The following is a 17293-nucleotide window of genomic DNA, read 5'->3' as shown; positions in this document are numbered from 1 at the left end:
TGGGCTCATGTCATCCTCTCACCTCAGCTTGCTGAGTAGCTGGAACTATAGGCATGTGCCACCGTGCCCAGCTAAGTTTTGTATTTTTTGTAGAGACGAGGTTTGGTCATGTTGCCTAGGCTGGTCTCGAACTCCTGAACTCAGGCAATCCACCCTCCTTGGCCTCCCAAAATGCTGGGATTACAAGCATGAACCACCATGCCTGCCTGGCCTGATCATTTTTTGAAAGCAGGTCACCCATAGCCACACATCCACCAGAGTATGAAAAAACTTGATCATACCAAGAGCCTTCTTTACTCTTTCCCAGCCTTTTGGCCCTTCTTATTTCAGGTAACTACAGTGGATAATTTCTTGCGATTCTTTGCTAAACTCTTCATGCATATACCATCTAGGTACATAAATGCATATGTATTTATGTGGTATTGACATGAAAAGGATTATATCATGTACAACACCAAACAAAACTGTCTAATATGTTTTAATATCTTAGACAGCAAATATGTTTTCAAAATTATTTTTACACATCTTATAATTTAAAATTAGATAAAATTTAGAATTATAAGATTTTCTCCAGCACCCCCCCGCCCACATAGTCACTAGACTTTAAAAATATTAATTTAAATTAATACATGGTTCTAGGAATGATTGAGATCCTTTCAACATTCAATTTTATTATCAAAGAAGATAATATTTCAAGTCAAGTGTTTTGTTATGACTCAATCAAGATTTGGGAGTTTATTTCAGATAAATTTTTCCTATTCCTCATCAAAGCTGTTTCTTTGCATTTTGGGTCTTCTTGTAAGTCCATTTTCTAATTTATTATGTCTGGTGCTACTTTTCTTTTCTTTCTTTCTGAGATGGGTCTCACTCTTGTCACCCAGGCTGGAGTGCAGTGGTACAATCATGGCTCACTGCAGCCTTGACCTTCTAAGGCCAAGTAAGCTCGGACTTACCGGCTTCTGAGTAGCTCAGACGACAGTTTTGTGCCACTACACCCAGCTTATTTTATTTTATTTTATTTTTAGAAACAGGATCTCGCTATGTTGCCTAGGCTGGTCTCAAACTCCTGGGCTCAAGCAATCCTTACACCTCAGCCTCCCAGAGTGCTGGGATTACAGGTGTGAGCCACCATGCCCGGCCTCTGCTATGTGGTTTAACATTCATCAGGGCTAGGTGCAGTGGCTCACGCCTGTAATCCCAGCACTTTGGGAGGCCGAGGCGGATGGATCATCTGAGGTAAGGAGTTTGAGACTAGCCTGGCCAACATGGTGAAACCCTGTCTCTACTAAAAATATAAAAATACAATAAAATAATTAGCTGGGCATGGTGGTGCACATCTGTAATCCCAGCTACTTGGGAGGCTAAGGCAGGAGAATCTCTTGAACCCAGCGGTGGAGGTTGCAGTGAGCCAAGATCGCGCTATTGCACTCCAGCCTGGGAGACGGAGTAAGACTCTGTCTCAAAAAAAAAAAAAAAAAAAAAATCATCAGGACATATTCACGTTTAAGTATTACAAATTAAACCTTGGGGTTTTAAAAATATATACTCCTAATCTAAAATATTGACTGCTGTATTGGTCTCCTTCCGAGAGTCTTGCCCCTTTGTTTCCTGTCTTGTTGCCAGACCTTTCAGAACAATGTTCTGGAAGTGACGTGCTGCAGGTCTCAGGGCTGGCTGGTGGTCGGGGTCATACTGGACTGTAGGACTCCTGGCTCTGACCAGGACATTCCCCACTATGTGTTACAGGAACCGGCAGAAGCTGAAGGGTCTCAGAGGAGGAGGCTACTGGTTCCAGTGAATGAAGGTGATCCCACTGAGAGTAAGTGTTTTGCTCCTGGAGATGCAGCAGGAATGGAGGGAATAGGGACAGGGTCCTAACTGCTGTCCCCAGAGGTGAGAGGGCTCTTCCAGAGCATTCCATGCTGGAAGCCGTGGGTCCTGTGCTATAGACCATCTGGACCCTAAACTGTCTTCTCCCATCTCTTCTCGCCACTCTACCTCATCCTCTCTGCACCCTATCATTGACCCTAATGACTCTGTCCGTCCCCTCATCCTCTCTCCTCCTTTGTTCAGGGCCTGATGTAGCCCCCGCCTGCCCCCGAGGACTTCCTGAGGGGCTGGCCTGTCCTGCACAGCACCACTAACCCCAGTGGGCTAAGGAGCTCTTGACCTGTGCCTCAGCCCAATTTGCAGAGCTGTTGTGTAAACTACGTACGAATTCCAAAGACTTAATGCAAAAAAGAGTGGAAAATATTTCACTCATAATTTTTGTACATTGATTATATATTAAATTATATTTTAAATATATTCAGTACCATACATGAAAATGAATGTCACTTGTTTCTGATGTTCTTTAAAATAAGGCTGTTGGAAAACATAGCCTCGTGTTCCTGACCCTGTCTATCTCTGAGGACGGCGAGGTGCATCATGTTGCACACACGTCTCATTTAATCCCTCATCGTCCCGAGATCTGGGCAGCATTGCTCGGTCTTTGGGTTCACTTCTTGCTCAGAGTCTGTTTGCCTCCACCTAGCTCTGCCCCAGCCCCAGGAAGTGAGGCCGAGCTGGGTGAAAACAGAGGTCCCCTGTCCCAGGCCCTGTGCTTTCCACAGACGCAGAAGTGGCCGCCCTGGGACCTGCTCCCATGACAAGTGCAGCCCAGGCAGCCTCCTCCCTCCTCTGAGCTCCCGCTGCAGCCACTGTCTCTCCCTCCCTCGGACTCTCACCCACTTTACTTTCTGCCTCTGTAACGTCCATCCATACTCCCCTGGTGGGTTCTCAGCCCTGTATGAGGGCTGATTCTCTGACGACTTTGACTCCCCGCAGTGCCTTGCGTGTGGGGTAGGCCAGGCAGTGTGGGCGTGCTCTCTGTGGATGGGAAGCAGGTGGGCGCTGGAGCGGCAGGTTTGCCCGCACACGGGGCTCTCCAGGTTCCCCGCCTTGGGTTCTGGGCCTCATGTGGGATCCTCTGCCCTTTCAGAGTCCCAACTCACCTGGCTGTCTCTGTGGCTTTCTCCACCAGCTCTGAGACAGTGCTTCGATGACTTTGCAGACTTGGTGCCCTTTGACTCCTGGGAGCCGCTCATGAGGAAGTTGGGCCTCATGGATAATGAGATAAAGGTGGCTAAAGCTGAGGCAGCGGGCCACAGGGACACCTTGTACACGATGCTGATAAAGTGGGTCAACAAAACCGGGCGAGATGCCTCTGTGCACACCCTGCTGGATGCCTTGGAGACGCTGGGAGAGAGACTTGCCAAGCAGAAGATTGAGGACCACTTGTTGAGCTCTGGAAAGTTCATGTATCTAGAAGGTAATGCAGACTCTGCCATGTCCTAAGTGTGAATCTCTTCAGGAAGTCAGACCTTCCCTGGTTTACCTTTTTTCTGGAAAAAGCCCAATTGGAGTCCAGTCAGTAGGAAAGTGCCACAATTGTCACATGACCGGTACTGGAAGAAACTCTCCCATCCAACATCACCCGGTGGATGGAACATCCTGTAACTTTTCACTGCACTTGGAATTATTTTTATAAGCTGAATGTGATAATAAGGACACTATGGAAATGTCTGGATCATTCCATGTTTGTGCGTACTTTGAGATTTGGTTTGGGATGTCATTGTTTTCACAGCACTTTTTTATCCTAATGTAAACGCTTTATTTATTTATTTGGGCTACATTGTAAGATCCATCTACACAGTTGATGTCCGACTTCACTTGATACTATATGATATGAACCTTTTTTGGGCGGGGGGTGTGGGGCAGTTCACTCTGTCTCCCAGGCTGGAGTGCAATGGTGCAATCTTGGCTCACTATAGCCTTGACCTCTCAGGCTCAAGCGATTCTCCCACCTCAGCCATCCAAACAGCTGGGACCACAGGTGTGCACCACCACGCCCGGCTAATGTTTTGTATTTTGTCTAGATATGGGGGCTCTCTATGTTGCTCAGGGTGGTCTCGAATTCCTGGACTCAAGCAGTCTGCCACCTCAGACTCCCAAAGTGGTGGAATTAGAGGCGTGAACCCCCACGCCTGGCCTTACCATTCTACTTTTATAATTCTGTAGGTTATTATTTTATGAACATGAAGAAACTTTAGTAAATGTACTTGTTTACATAGTTATGTGAATGGATTAGATAAACATAAAAGGAGGAGACATACAATGGGGGAAGAAGAAAAAGTCCCCTGTAAGATGTCACTGTCTGGGTTCCAGCCCTCCCTCAGATGTACTTTGGCTTCAATGACTGGCAACTTCTACAGGGGCCAGTCTTTTGAACTGGACAACCTTACAAGTATATGAGTATTATTTATAGGTAGTTGTTTACGTATGAGTTGGGACCAAAGAGAACTGGATCCACGTGAAGTCCTGTGTATGGCTGGTCCCTACCTGGGCAGTCTCATTTGCACCCATAGCCCCCATCTATGGACAGGCTGGGACGGAGGCAGACGGGTTAGATCACATATAACAATAGGGTCTATGTCATATCCCAAGTGAACTTGAGCCCTGTTTGGGCTCAGGAGATAGAAGACAGAATCTGTCTCCCACGTCTGCCATGGCATCAAGGGGGAAGAGTAGATGGTGCTTGAGAATGGTGTGAAATGGTTGCCATCTCAGGAGAAGATGGCCCGGCTCACTTCTGGTTATCTGTCACCCTGAGCCCATCAGCTGCCTTTTAGGGTACAGATTGCCTACTTGAGGACCTTGGCCGCTCTGTAAGCATCTGACTCATCTCAGAAATGTCAATTCTTAAACACTGTGGCAACAGGACCTAGAATGGCTGACGCATTAAGGTTTTCTTCTTGTGTCCTGTTCTATTATTGTTTTAAGACCTCAGTAACCATTTCAGCCTCTTTCCAGCAAACCCTTCTCCATAGTATTTCAGTCATGGAAGGATCATTTATGCAGGTAGTCACTCCAGGAGTTTTTGGTCTTTTCTGTCTCAAGGCATTGTGTGTTTTGTTCCGGGACTGGTTTGGCTGGGACAAAGTTAGAATTGCCTGAAGATCACACATGCAGACTGTTGTGTCTGTGGAGTTTTAGGAGGGTGGGGGGGGGGGGTGACCTTTCTGGTCTTTGCACTTCCATCCTCTCCCACTTCCATCTGGCATCCCATGCGTTGTCCCCTGCACTTCTGGAAGGCACAGGGTGCTGCTGCCTCCTGGTCTTTGCCTTTGCTGGGCCTTCTGTGCAGGACGCTCAGCCTCAGGGCTCAGAAGGTGCCAGTCTGGTCCCAGCTCCCTTGTCCCTTCCACAGAGGCCTTCCTAGAAGTTGCATCTAGAGTGTCAGCCTTATCAGTGTTTAAGATTATTCTTTTATTTTTAATTTTTTGAGACAGAATCTCACTCTCTCGCCCAGGCTGGAGTGCAATGGTACGATCTTGGCTCAGTGCAACCTCCGCCTCCTGGGTTCAAGCGATTCTCGTGCCTCAGCCTCCGGAGTAGCTGGGATTGCAGGCACCCGCCACCACGCCTGGCTAATTTTTGTATTTTTAGTAGAGACGGGGTTTCACCATGTTGGTCAGGCTGGTCTCGAACTCCTGACCTCAGGTGATCCACCTTGGCCTCCCAAAGTGCTGGGATTACAGGCGTGAGCCACCAGCCAGGCCAAGCTATTCTTTTAAAGTAAGCTTCCTGACAACATGAAATAATTGGGGGTTTTGTTGTTTAGTTACATTAGGCTTTGCTATATCCCCAGGCCAAATAGCATGTGACACAGGATAGCCATAGTATAGTGTGTCACTCGTGGTTGGTGTCCTTTCATGCTTCTGCCCTGTCAAAGGTCCCTATTTGAAATGTGTTATGATACAAACAAGGAAGCACATTGTGTACAAAATACTTATGTATTTATGAATCCATGACCAAATTAAATATGAAACCTTATATAAAAAGAGGTGTGGTTTTTGTCTCCCGCCCCCCAACCTCCCCTCCTCCTGTGAATCAGCTCTGAGTGACAGGAAGCCAGGGCTGTGCTCCTGCTGGGACTCCTTCCTTCCTCCCTCCCCTCTGTTTTCAGGCTTGGCCTCCTGGGGGTGTTTCCTGAATCCGACTCCCCAGAGTTTAAAGAGCTAGGTTCCTGGGGACTGGGATTCATACCTCCTTCCCCCCTCTCTCCTGCCTGCTCCTCCCTCTGGGGACAGGGACACCAGTGCTGGCCTGGCTCACCCACAGCCTCCCAGGAGAGTTCTCTGGGCTGCCGGGTTGCATCTGGTTCACGACAGCTCTCGGGGAATGGGCGGTGGGTCCCTGAAGTTGGGGGGCCGGCCGTGTTTCTCAGGGAATCCCGTGGTCACTCTCCTATGGCTTCCTACAGCCCTGGGCCGACCTTCGCTTTCTCTGCCCCGGCCTTCCCTGCATCCCCACCAGGGTACCCAGGTTGCTCAGCGCTTCAGGCACCTAGGAGACCTATTTCCCGTTCCCCTTGCCCTGGAGGACCCGCTCTCCCTCTCGTCCACAGCTTCCGGGAGGCCCAGGTGTGCCCCCACGCTGTCCATCTTCCCTAGAAGTGGAGGTGCTCCGGGTTCCCCCTTCGTCCCCCCCGCCCTGCCCATGGGCTTCTGGGCCTCACTTGGCGCCCTGGGCTGCGCTGAGCTGCAGGGAGGCCGAGCAGCCTGTAGAGGGCAGCATATGCGTGGCTTTCCAGCCAGCCGCCCTGGAGGCCGTGGAGGGGAGGCAGCCACAGTCCTGGAGGGGCCTGGGCCTGGACAACATGGCTGCCCCCAGGGTTAGAGCCGCTTGTCCTCCAGCCGCCTGGTTTCTCTTGATGAGGATTTAACCTCTGGTCATTAGGTCCTGCCTGCTGCCTTTGTTTCGGGTTAGCTCAATCCCAGGCCTAACCAGCGTTTTCCTGGAGCCCACCCCAGGGCCAGGCCCTCTCAGCTAGAACATCTCTCTCAGGTAAGGCGACTCCTGAGCTCTGAGCCCACAGCCCCACTGCCTCCTGGCTCTGCCCCTCCTCCGTGGGACTCCATCTTTTACACCTAAAAAGAGTGTGGGTGGTGAAATCTGAGTCGGGGTTAGAAAACGGAAAGGGGTAATTGTGGCCCAGCTTTTGCCCCATGGGGGCTGGGAGCTAGTTTCAATCCCCCACATTCCTCCAGCCCCGCCCTCCCCCTCTCTAGATCAACTCTGCTTTTCCTCCTGCTCCATTCTCCCTCTTCTCCTTCCCCTTATCCCACCCCAGCAGTAATAAGGCTGTGTCCTGTGGCCTTTCACTGCAGGTCAGTGCCCCTTTCCCTGACCTTTGGCCCCTATTGCAGCCCCCCAAAAACACCCACCATAAGCACCCTCTGAGGGTAAGGAAGGGAGCCTGCAGTCTCCAGATGGGCAAAAGCAAGAGTCTGTTGCCATTTGAGCCCCGAGACCAAACCCCTCTTTGCCGCCAGCCCGGGCCCCTCAATCACCAGCCCTCTAGAGGCCAGGCCCCTGTGCTCGGAGCCAGCTGGCAGGGTCAGGGCCTCCGCAGTCAGAGAAGTGCCGAGTCCTTTCCTGAAAGGCATTGGAGTCGATTCTGCAACCTAAATCTTCACCTCCTCATCATGGGGGCCTCTGTTTATAGAAATGTGAGCTAGGCAGGGGCTTTTTCTGATTTTCATTCTTTGGACGGATAGAGGACAGAGTGTTTGTTGATTTTTTGTTTCGGTTTCAGTTTGGTTGTCGTTGGTTTTTGTTTTTTGCTAATTTTGCCCCACCCTATAAAAAGCAGTGCCACCCAGAGGCAGGGGAGGGCCCTGAGGAGCACGGGGTCGCCGCGCACTCATTCCTACTTCCTTCTCCACCTGTCCCAGCTGCTTCCTTTGGTTCCCATCTCCAAATCTGAGGGTAAAGGAGGGGGTGAGGGAGAAGTTTCTTGTTGCACCAAGAGGCACTGCTTCCAGGCCTGGAGCTCCGAATGACCTGTGTCCCCATTCTCAGGTCTGTGCCAGCACAGCCCCCTGGGACGGAGGGACACTGGCGGGATACAGGCCTTTCCACGTCTGGCCTTTTGCAGCTGCACCCCAGGATGTAGAAGCCTTGAGTTGGGCTCTGAAGGCTCAATTTCTACCCTGACTTCTCCAGTGAGGGTGTGAGTAGGCTTCGTGTGGAAATGCCCACCAAAAAAATGCAACACTCAAGTCCATCGGTGGAAAGATATGGCCAACAGGGGCAGGACCCTCGAGGATCACTTCTGCTTGCTGGGAGTGGGGCTGCCTCCCTGGCCAGAGCAGCGACCAAGACACACAGAGAAGCCCTGGAGGCTGGGAGGCTTTCCCTTTGACTCTAGGGCTCTCAAACCCAGAGATAAAATGCCAGGGCTCTTCGCTCCTCCAAGCAGTTGTCTCCCGTCCTGCTTTGGGTCTGGGGACCTCTGCAGGTGGTTCCCGTTCTGCTCCACAGGGCTCAGCTCCTCTCTGGCTGAGCCACGGTGGCTGGTAAGAAGAGCTCCACCCTCTGGGTCCTGGTTACGTGGGCCCCCTGGTGCCTGTAAGGTGGATGGGGTGATGCGGAAGAGCAGAGGGATGAAGGCGGATGAGGACAACAGCAGCAGGGTCAGAAGAGGGTGGCAGCATCTCAGACCACAGCCGAGGAGGAAGATGGGGATGAGGAGGAGGCTGCCGAGGAAGACGGGGAGGATGGACTGTTCCAGAAGAGCCAACGCCGCTTGGGCTGCCGCTTGAGGTGGAGGTAGTCCTCCTTCTCACGCTCCTTCCGTGCCCGCTGGTAATGATCTTCCTCCTTCAGGTACCACACAGGTGGCCACCGATGCTTCTCGAAATACTCCTGGTTTTCTGGAGCAGAGAGCAGGCAGCTTGGTTAGAAAGGAGGCAGAGGGACAAGAGGAACGTGGGACACCAGCCCCACCCCACCACAAGGCCTGCAGCAGGCCTCCAGCCCAGCCCCCAACACATCCCCATGACCCACGGCACATGAGCCTCCGAGGCAAGCAAAGTTCCCAAAGAGCAGGGCTGAAAGTCAGCACTGGGGAAGGCCTTTCCAGCTGGGTTCCTTTCCAAAGACAGGGGCGATCTAGACAAGGGCTTCCTGTGTGTTGGGAATGAAACAGAGGCGAAGGATAAGGGAGAAGGGGTAAGCGAATGTCGGCCAGGAGATACTCAGCATGGTTAGGGGATGAGAGTGGAAGTTTCTGGCCAGAGCTAAGGTTCCGAGGGGGAATACGGAGTCAGGACACCGCAGGACACAGCAGCAGACCAGAGGAATGGCTGGCCTTATTCTGCAGGGTATGGGGGGCCATGGAAGACCACTGTTTCAATGGAAGGTCTGGAAGCAGGGAGTGATGCTATTGGACCTGTGCTGTAGAAAGAAAATGCTAGCCTGGGTGCAGTGGCTCACCCTATAATCCTAGCACTTTGGGAGGCTGAGGCAGGCAAATTGCCTGAGGTCAGGAGTTTGAGACCAGCCTGGGCAACATGGTGAAACCCCGTCTCTACTAAAATACAAAAAATTAGCCAGGCATGGTGGTGGGTACCTGTAATCCCAGCTACCCGGGAGGCTGAGGCATGAGAATCGCTTGAACCCAGGAGGCGGAGGTTGCAGTGAGCCGAGATTGTGCCACTGTACTCCAGCCTGGGCAACAGAGCAAGACTGTCTCAAAAAAAAAAATAAATAAATAAATTTTTTTTTTTTTAAAGTGTTGTAGTAGTGAAAAAGAGAGATCGGGGTGGAGACTTGGCAGCATGCAGCAAAAACACGGCAGTAGGGAGGAGGGTCACGGCAGAGTGGAGGAAGCCCAGAAAGGACCCCATGGAAAGAGTGGCAGACCCTTCAGGGAGGCCAGGGACACCTCTCCCTGGAGCCTGTGCAGTTTCTGTTGAGTTCTAGGGCCTAAGAAATTAATCAAGAAGAGACAGGAGGTCTCAGAGGATGCCCAGACCTGGGTGGTCCAAGGTGTGGCCTGTACCCATTCCTGGGTTGTACCATCAATTTAGTGGGCCATGAGCAGCATTAAAACGATGTATATATTTTCCTATATGTGTCCTGGGTCACAAGATGAAATGTATTTCTTACGGTATTCTGTCCAGAAAAGTCTGAAATCTACCAACTCTAGTCCAGTATCCTCTTCATACCTCTGAGAATGAGAAGCCCAGAGAGGCAGGGTGAGTTGCCCTCCAGGCCAGCACTTTTCCTGGGGCCCCTTGGCTTGGCTGGAGGCTCCTTTGCAGGCTGCTCCCAGCCCCAAGGTCAAGGATTACTGGCAGCCTCGGGGTCTCTGGGATTACATGGGAGCTGTGGACCCCTAAGGGGAGGGCAGCAGGTACTGCCAGGGCTGGCCCCGATGCTCACCTGGGGACATGGCCTTCATGTCTCGGGGGAACTTGCGGCACACGTTGTTGTAGTTGGTGCAGATGTGGTGGAGACACCAGTCGGCCAGCTGGTACGCACAGTGGAACTGGGGACAGAAGGGAAGAACGTCTGTACTGAAATCCCCAGGGGAGAGGGTCTGCATAGACACCTCCAGCTGCCTTCAGAGCTGAAGCTCTGGTGCAGGGCAGGCAGAGGCCCTGTAGTTCTAGAGAGCCTGCGCCAGAGGCAAGGCCACACAAAACTGAGGAGGATGATGCTGCCTCAGGCTCCTTGGCACCACCGCCAGCACCACCATCATCTCACCTCTGTTCTGCCCACTCCTGGCATCCTCGCTGCAGACACCAGAGCCCTATGTAGTGGCTTCATACTGCATCTGCCCTCCTCAGATCTCACCCTACGTGACTTCTCTCTCCTCCACATCTGGGATCAAGGCAGCCTGCACGGAGGCACTGACAGTGAGCTAAGGGAGCTGCCTTCCCAGGGGTGTCCGCAAGCCCTGCGTGAGCCGCACTTCCACTCCACACACTAATCTTTGGTGGCTGAATTTCTGGCACCATGAAGGCCACTGTGGGAGATTTGGCTTGTTTGTTTGGGATTAAGGGAGTAGGCGGTTAATTTCAGATGGAGAGTCCTCAGTGCCCCTTAAATGACCTCAGGCAGGCAGCAACCATGTGTAAGCCTGAGCCTGGGGTTCCCTCTCCAGCCCTACTGCTGCCTTAAGCCTCATCCCTTCCCCGCTTGGTCAGCTCCCCTCCGGGTACACCAGGGAGTTCCCCAGCTGCTTCCTGGCATGGAGGAGGAGATGGGCTATGCGCAGTCAAAGAGCCCAGTCCGATGACAGGTTCTCCCGCATAGACCATCTTCCACCCCTTCCCATTCGCAGCCAGTGGGCAGGCAGAGTGTAGAACTGAGACTGTTGTAGATTCCCTCCCCTGCCATGATACCTGAGCCAGTTCCAGGAACACAAGGACGTCCCCATCGATGTCCACCATCATCTGGGTCGCTTCCATCAGCCCGGTCACTGTGTACTGCTCTGTGACACACATGGCCACCAATCAGCTGAAGAAGCACATGACCTGTGCTCACCCTGCCCCACCACATCCCCCAGCTCACTTCAGGGTGAGGAAAACCAGGGCCGGGCAGGTCCCAACAGGCCAGGAAAGGCCCCAGGCTATGAAGTCTGCTGCCACCAGGGGGACCCCAGGGATGACAGCAAGAGTTCAACGGGGTAGGGTAGGAAGAGAAGGAGGACATTGGAATTACCTAAGAGGATTTTTCAAACTATGTATGTCCCGTGACATAATCTGATACAGGTAGGGTCAAAGTTCCCAACAGAACCAGCCTCTGATACAAAAGGGAGAGTGTGTGAAACCTCATGTCTGCTGATCACAGAAAAAGGCTGAGAACTGTGAGTTAGAACTAGGAGTTAAGTCTAGTTGTTTGTTTTAATTTAAATTTTGTAACAAATTGTGTACTAACCTTGTATTTTAAGTTAAAACACTTATATTGAAGAAGTAAACACCCTTCGTTCTGAATTTTAATTAGAAGTATCAGTATAAACTCATGAGGTATCTTATCTTGAAAAAGATCAATATATTTCCCAGCTCTGCCCCCAGAAAAGACCTAGAAACAACAGTCATCCCAGTACAATGAGCATTCCTAGTGCACACAAATACCAGTTCCACTTCCAACACAAGAAACTAGGACTTCCTGGAGAAATGGCTGATTCCAGGTCTGGGGCACAGAACCTTCAAGAGGAACCTAGAACATCGCATCATTCCAGATAGAGAGGAAGCTCGTAAGACTCTGGAGTCAAGCCAAAGAGTGCAGGATTTGAGCTTCAGCAAGGATAACTGCAATTAATTGAAACCAATCAAGAATGTTCAAATCTAAGAGATCATCATAATACTTCAAAAACAAACAACTGGCCGGGCACGGTGGCTCACGCCTATACTCCCAGCACTTTGGGAGGCCGAGGCGGGTGGATCACTTGAGGCCAGGAGTTCAAGACCAGCCTGGCCAACATGGTGAAACCCCGTCTGTACTAAAAATACAAAAATTAGCCGGGCGTGTTGGTACGTGCCTGTAATCCCAGCTACTCGGGCGACTGAGGCATGAGAATCTCCTGAACCTGGGAGGTGAAAGTTTCAGTGAGCCGAGATCACAGCACTATACTCCAGCCCAGGTGACAGTAAGACTCCATCTCCAAAAATAAAAAATAAAAGTAAAAAATAATGTAAAAAACCATGCTGTAGTGTTTAATGACACACACTTGGATGATAAAACTATAAAGGAAAGTAAGGAAGTATGCCCATAAAAAGTGCCATAAAAAAAGGAATACTAGGCAAAGGGCTTCCTCTTAGGGAGGAGAGAGGGGTCTGTGAGAGAGGAGGGAGAGGTGGAGGACTTCTGGTGGCCAGCAAGGTTCTAGTTCCTGACATAGGTCATGAGTAGAAAGGCATTTTCTTTATAATAATTCATTAAACTAGGCCAGGCTTGGTGGCCCACGCCTGTAATCACAGCACTTTGGGAAGCCGAGATGGGAGGATCACTTGAGGCTGGAGTTTAAGACCAGCCCAGGCAACACAGTGAGACCTCATCTCTGCAAAAAATTTAAAAATTAGGCCAGGTGTGGTGGCTCACGCCTGTAATCCCAGCACTTTGGGAGGCCAAGGCGGGTGGATCACTTGAGGTCAGGAGTTCAAGACCAGCCTGGCCAACATGGCAAAACCCCATCTCAAATTACAAAAATTAGCTGGGTGTGGTGGTGTACGCCTGTAGTCCCAGCTACTCAGGAGGCTCAGGCAGGAGAATCGCTTGAACCCAGGAGGCAGAGGGTGCAGTGAGCCGGGATCGCACCACTGCACTCCAGCCTGAGAGACCAAGTGAGACTCTATGTCAATAAATAAATAAATAAATAATAAATAAATAAAAATAAATTTAAAAATTAGCTGGGTGTGATGAGGCAGGCCCATAGTCCAAGGTACTTGGGAAGCTGAGTTGGGAGGATCGCTTGAGCCCAGGAATTTGAGGCTGCAGTGAACTATGATCAGGCCATTGCACTCCAGTCTGCGTGACAGAGCAAGATCCTGTCTCTAAAAGAACATAATAACAATAATAATTCAGTAACCTGAACATATGTTTAATATGCTTTTATGTATTTGTGTTCTACTGAGCAATAAAAGTTTTCAGCTTGAATTAATGGCCTCATAGGAAGCATATCTCACAAAACTTAAACCATCACCAATTATGTAAAACTCGGCATCTTCCCCTGATCCTTAACAAGGCAGATATAAACATTTTTGTGTATGTTCCCTAGTGTGTATCGATAATTTCATGAAAAGTTACTTAACATTATTTTCAATAAGCCTTTCCATGCAGCAGTCTAGTTTAATATTTTTAATGACTACCATGTGAAAACTGCCTGTGTGTGCTTCACCAACGGTTTTTCTGTGACTTGCTTTCAATTGCCTGCCATGACGAGATGAACTTCTAGAAATACCTTTATGCATTTTTCCCCTTTGGGTCATTTCTCTGGAGATAGTCTTTTAAAAGTGGAATTATTCCATCTAGGAATTTGAAGTTTTATGTGCTCTGGGAAGATCACACCATTTTTTTATGGACAGCAAAACAAGATATACTGTTTTGGCTGGGATCTTTAGATGCCTCTCTTGCTACCTGCCCCAAAGTTCCCTTTATCCCCTTCTGGGGACCCTGGACTCCCACTGCAGCCTCCGCTCTTAATATTCTGGTTCTGATCAATGATTTCTGCCTTCTTTCAGTAACCCAGCCCCACCTTATCATTCATTTTTCCTCACGGATTGCTGTTTTCCCTCATATCTGAGCCCCGATCTTGATCATCTGCCTGGACCCCAGCAGCTCTGACACTGGGTTCTTCCCTGAATCTCAACTCAGTATGTGAGGATGTGCTCTCTGTCCCCGACCTATGCAAGAATATTAACCTCGGCATCAACACCAGCGCTGGTACCCATGCCGCGACCACTAGCAACTCAAATGCCAACTCCAACATGAACGAGAGCCGTCTGCCTGCCTGGGTCTCTGGCCCCAGGCTCCCTTCACCCCACGAGCACCACTTCTCTTCCCTGGCCCCTTGGACCCAGACTGCCTGCCGCTGGCTCTCCCCCATGACTCAGTTCTTGTTCCAACTCAGAGAGCCCCTGGGATTGGTCCACACTAAAAGCTGAGCTCCGGCTCCTACAATCGTGCAGGGACTAAGGAGTGGCAGGGATGTTTGTGTGCTGTTTCTGGAAAGAGGATGAGAAGGTGATGTCAAAGGTAGGGGAAGAAGAAAAAAGGCAAAAGAAGAAGAAGAAAAATGAAAGGAAGAAGGAGGAGAACCACAGGGTAGAAATGTGGGAATTGTGTTCTATTGTTTTTTGACTTCTTAAGCTTGTCCAAGTGAAGCCAAGCAAAGAACATAAAGCACTGTCATGTTCCATTTTTTGTTTGTTTTTGAGACACAGTTTCACTCTGTCACCCAGGCTGGAGTGCAGTGGCACAAACTCAGCTCACTGCAAACTCCACCTCCCGGGTTCAAGCAATTCTCCTGCCTCAGCCTCCCGAGTGGCTGGGATTACAGGCGCCTGCCACCAAACACAGCTAATTTTTATATTTTTAGTAGAGACAGGTTTCATGGCAGTTTGCCATGACGGGTAAGACCATGTTGGCTAGGCTGGTCTTAAACTCCTGGCCTCAAGTGATCCTCCCGCCTTGGCCTCCCAAAGTGCTGGGATTATAGGTGTGAGCCTCTGTGCCCAGCCTCATGTTCCATTTTGTTGGGTTTAAATCGCCTTTGGAGAGAGCCCCTCAGGTGACCCCATCAAACATGCCCCGCACCACCCTTCTTCACTCCGTGTCCTCATCCAGAACTCTGTGCCTGTCAACAGATTCCATTTCATGTACGCTTAGTCCCTTGGACATCAGCTTGTCCGCCAGGAGAGATGTGAGAGGAGAACATTGCACCTTGGGGTTTCCCTGGCCTCTGCCGCGGGGAGGTCCCCGAGTGCACTGCTTAGTTACCTGTGAGGGCAACCAGGTGTGGCAGGCAGAGGCGGTTGGCTAGAATGATGAGCTTCATGTCATCCAGGTCGGGGCTGGAGGTGAACATGCCGGTGTAGAGGTATTCCAGCACGGCCCGCATGCAGCTCTTGCTTGTGTAGGGAAACACCACCTGGGGAGGGAAGGAGTGAGCGGACAGCAATGAGATCCTGCTTAGGAGAAGATGAACTGAACCCTGAGAAATTGAAGAGCTCTGGCCCTCACACCCAGGCTCCCCCAGACGGGCAGCCTTCCCTGTGCTGCATGTGTATCTGCTGAGAAGACCCTGATAACACCTGACCCCTAGAGCGACAACCTGTGCTGAGCCCCAGTTTACTGACAGCACCGGAGTACAGGCCTCTACTATCATTTATGTGTTTATTTTTAGAAACAGGGTCTTGTTATGCCATCCAGGATGGTCTTGAACTCCTGGTCTTAAGCATTCCTCCTGCCTCAGCCTCCTCAGTAGCTGGGACTATAGGTACAAGCCATGACGTCCAGCTTCTAAACTCTTCCAAAGGGACCCAGATACTACTCACTGGCACCCTTTGGAAGCCGCTCTTGCTCGCGGGATGCTTGAAGGAGGCCTTCTGGTCACCTCAATCTACACCTCAGTCCCTCCCATCCCTGCACACAACAGAAGTGGGATACAGAATAAGTAAGGCCCACGGCAGCTGATTTCTTTCTGTCTGCTCAAAGCTGCTGCTTTGGGCCTCCAGGATCTCTTGAGAGCAGCGCTGCAACACAAACTGCCTTCTCATCAGGCTCTCCAGGCTGTGCTGGGAACTGGCTAGAAGTTTAAAGCTGGCGTCTACAGTACTGAGAAGTGCCCGGGGCTGGCAGGCCCCTGGGGCTTGTGAGAGCTCCTAGTCTCACATTTTGTATATCCAAATCCTACTCCCACTTCAGAGACCAACTCCCAACGCTTCCACTTAGCCTTCCTTTAAGTACTTCCTTCCCAGAAATCTTAGAAAATGCACATTCCACATCACGGGATGCGTGCAGCCTCGTGCTTGGTTCTGTTTTTCATTCAAGCATTTGGTGAGCATTTCCCAAGAGACTGGCGCTGAGAGGGTTTTTGGCAGAAGGAAAAAGACCCAGTCCCTGCGCTCAGAAGCAGTTACAGAACAGCAGGGGAAACTGTGTGGACGTTCAGAACTCCACGCGCCTGCACAAAGTCAAACCTCGTTAACTACAAGGTTTGACGACGCTCAGTGATGGGCAATTGAGGTCCAGGAGTTCAGAGCACACCAAGGGCTACTGCCCAGGCTACTCTGCTTGGAATGGAAAAGAGACCAAACCTAAGAGAATATTTCTAAGGACACATTGATAGGCTTCTTCCAACCCTAAGTTTCCAATCTAGGTGAGTGAGAAAGTGGTGGCATCGTGAGAGCTAGAGGGTCACTGATTAGAGGGGCAGGTGGTTCTATTAAGTATGCTTTTCCTTCCCTTCCTCCCTCCCTCCCTTCCTTCTTTTCTCTCTTTCTTTTTTTTTTTTTTTCTTTTTTTCTGTAGAGACGGTGTCTGTGTTTCCCAGGCAGGTCTCAAACTCCTGGGCTCAGGCAATCCTCCCACCTCAGCCCCTCAAAGTGCTGGGATTACAGGTGTGAGCCACCCCCTACACCTATTTTCTGTATTTTGATGCTTTGACAACTATAGCCTTGCTGGCCCTATAGGGACTGCCTCCCTCAGGGCTGGCCAAGTCCTAGGGATAGTGAAGGAGTTGCCTGCAAGCGTGCCTTTCATATGCAAACCAACCAATCCAGAGCCCACAGCCCACTACCTCCCCTATGGGCCCTCACACTCCAGGCCACTGTTCCCCTGCCCTAATCCCCCTAGAGCCAGGTGACAGACAACTAGAGACAGCCTCCAGGCCCCAGAGCCGGCTAACATTATTCAAACAGCTAATCCTAAACCTGCTCAACCTGCCTCGCCCATTCCC

General features: G+C 50.7%; 2 protein-coding genes across 5 annotated transcripts in view; one reads left to right on the top strand and one right to left on the bottom strand.

Annotated features, from left to right (window-relative positions):
- The window catches only part of TNFRSF10B (TNF receptor superfamily member 10b), a 54656-nt gene extending 48774 nt beyond the window's left edge, over positions 1–5882 (top strand). The window contains exons 11-12 of the mRNA XM_055348928.2: positions 1747–1819; positions 3023–5882. Of these exons, the coding sequence (XP_055204903.1) occupies positions 1747–1819; positions 3023–3336 (387 nt within the window). The 3' untranslated portion in view covers positions 3337–5882. The remainder of the gene's footprint in view (positions 1–1746; positions 1820–3022) is intronic.
- Positions 5816–17293, bottom strand: part of RHOBTB2 (Rho related BTB domain containing 2) — a 35985-nt gene continuing 24507 nt past the window's right edge. For all 4 annotated transcript variants that reach the window (XM_055348925.2, XM_055348924.2, XM_055348923.2 and 1 more), the window contains 4 exons: positions 15334–15484; positions 11238–11326; positions 10273–10378; positions 5816–8759 (listed from right to left, as the gene is read on the bottom strand). In XM_055348925.2, coding sequence (XP_055204900.2) covers positions 8542–8759; positions 10273–10378; positions 11238–11326; positions 15334–15484 — 564 coding nt within the window. In that variant the 3' untranslated portion in view covers positions 5816–8541. The remainder of the gene's footprint in view (positions 8760–10272; positions 10379–11237; positions 11327–15333; positions 15485–17293) is intronic.

This window comes from Gorilla gorilla, chromosome 7 (assembly GCF_029281585.2).
Source record: "Gorilla gorilla gorilla isolate KB3781 chromosome 7, NHGRI_mGorGor1-v2.1_pri, whole genome shotgun sequence".
Taxonomy (NCBI): Eukaryota; Metazoa; Chordata; class Mammalia; order Primates; family Hominidae; genus Gorilla; species Gorilla gorilla.
Note: the sequence above shows the minus strand (reverse complement) of the source record. Positions and strands in the feature narration are given on the sequence as shown.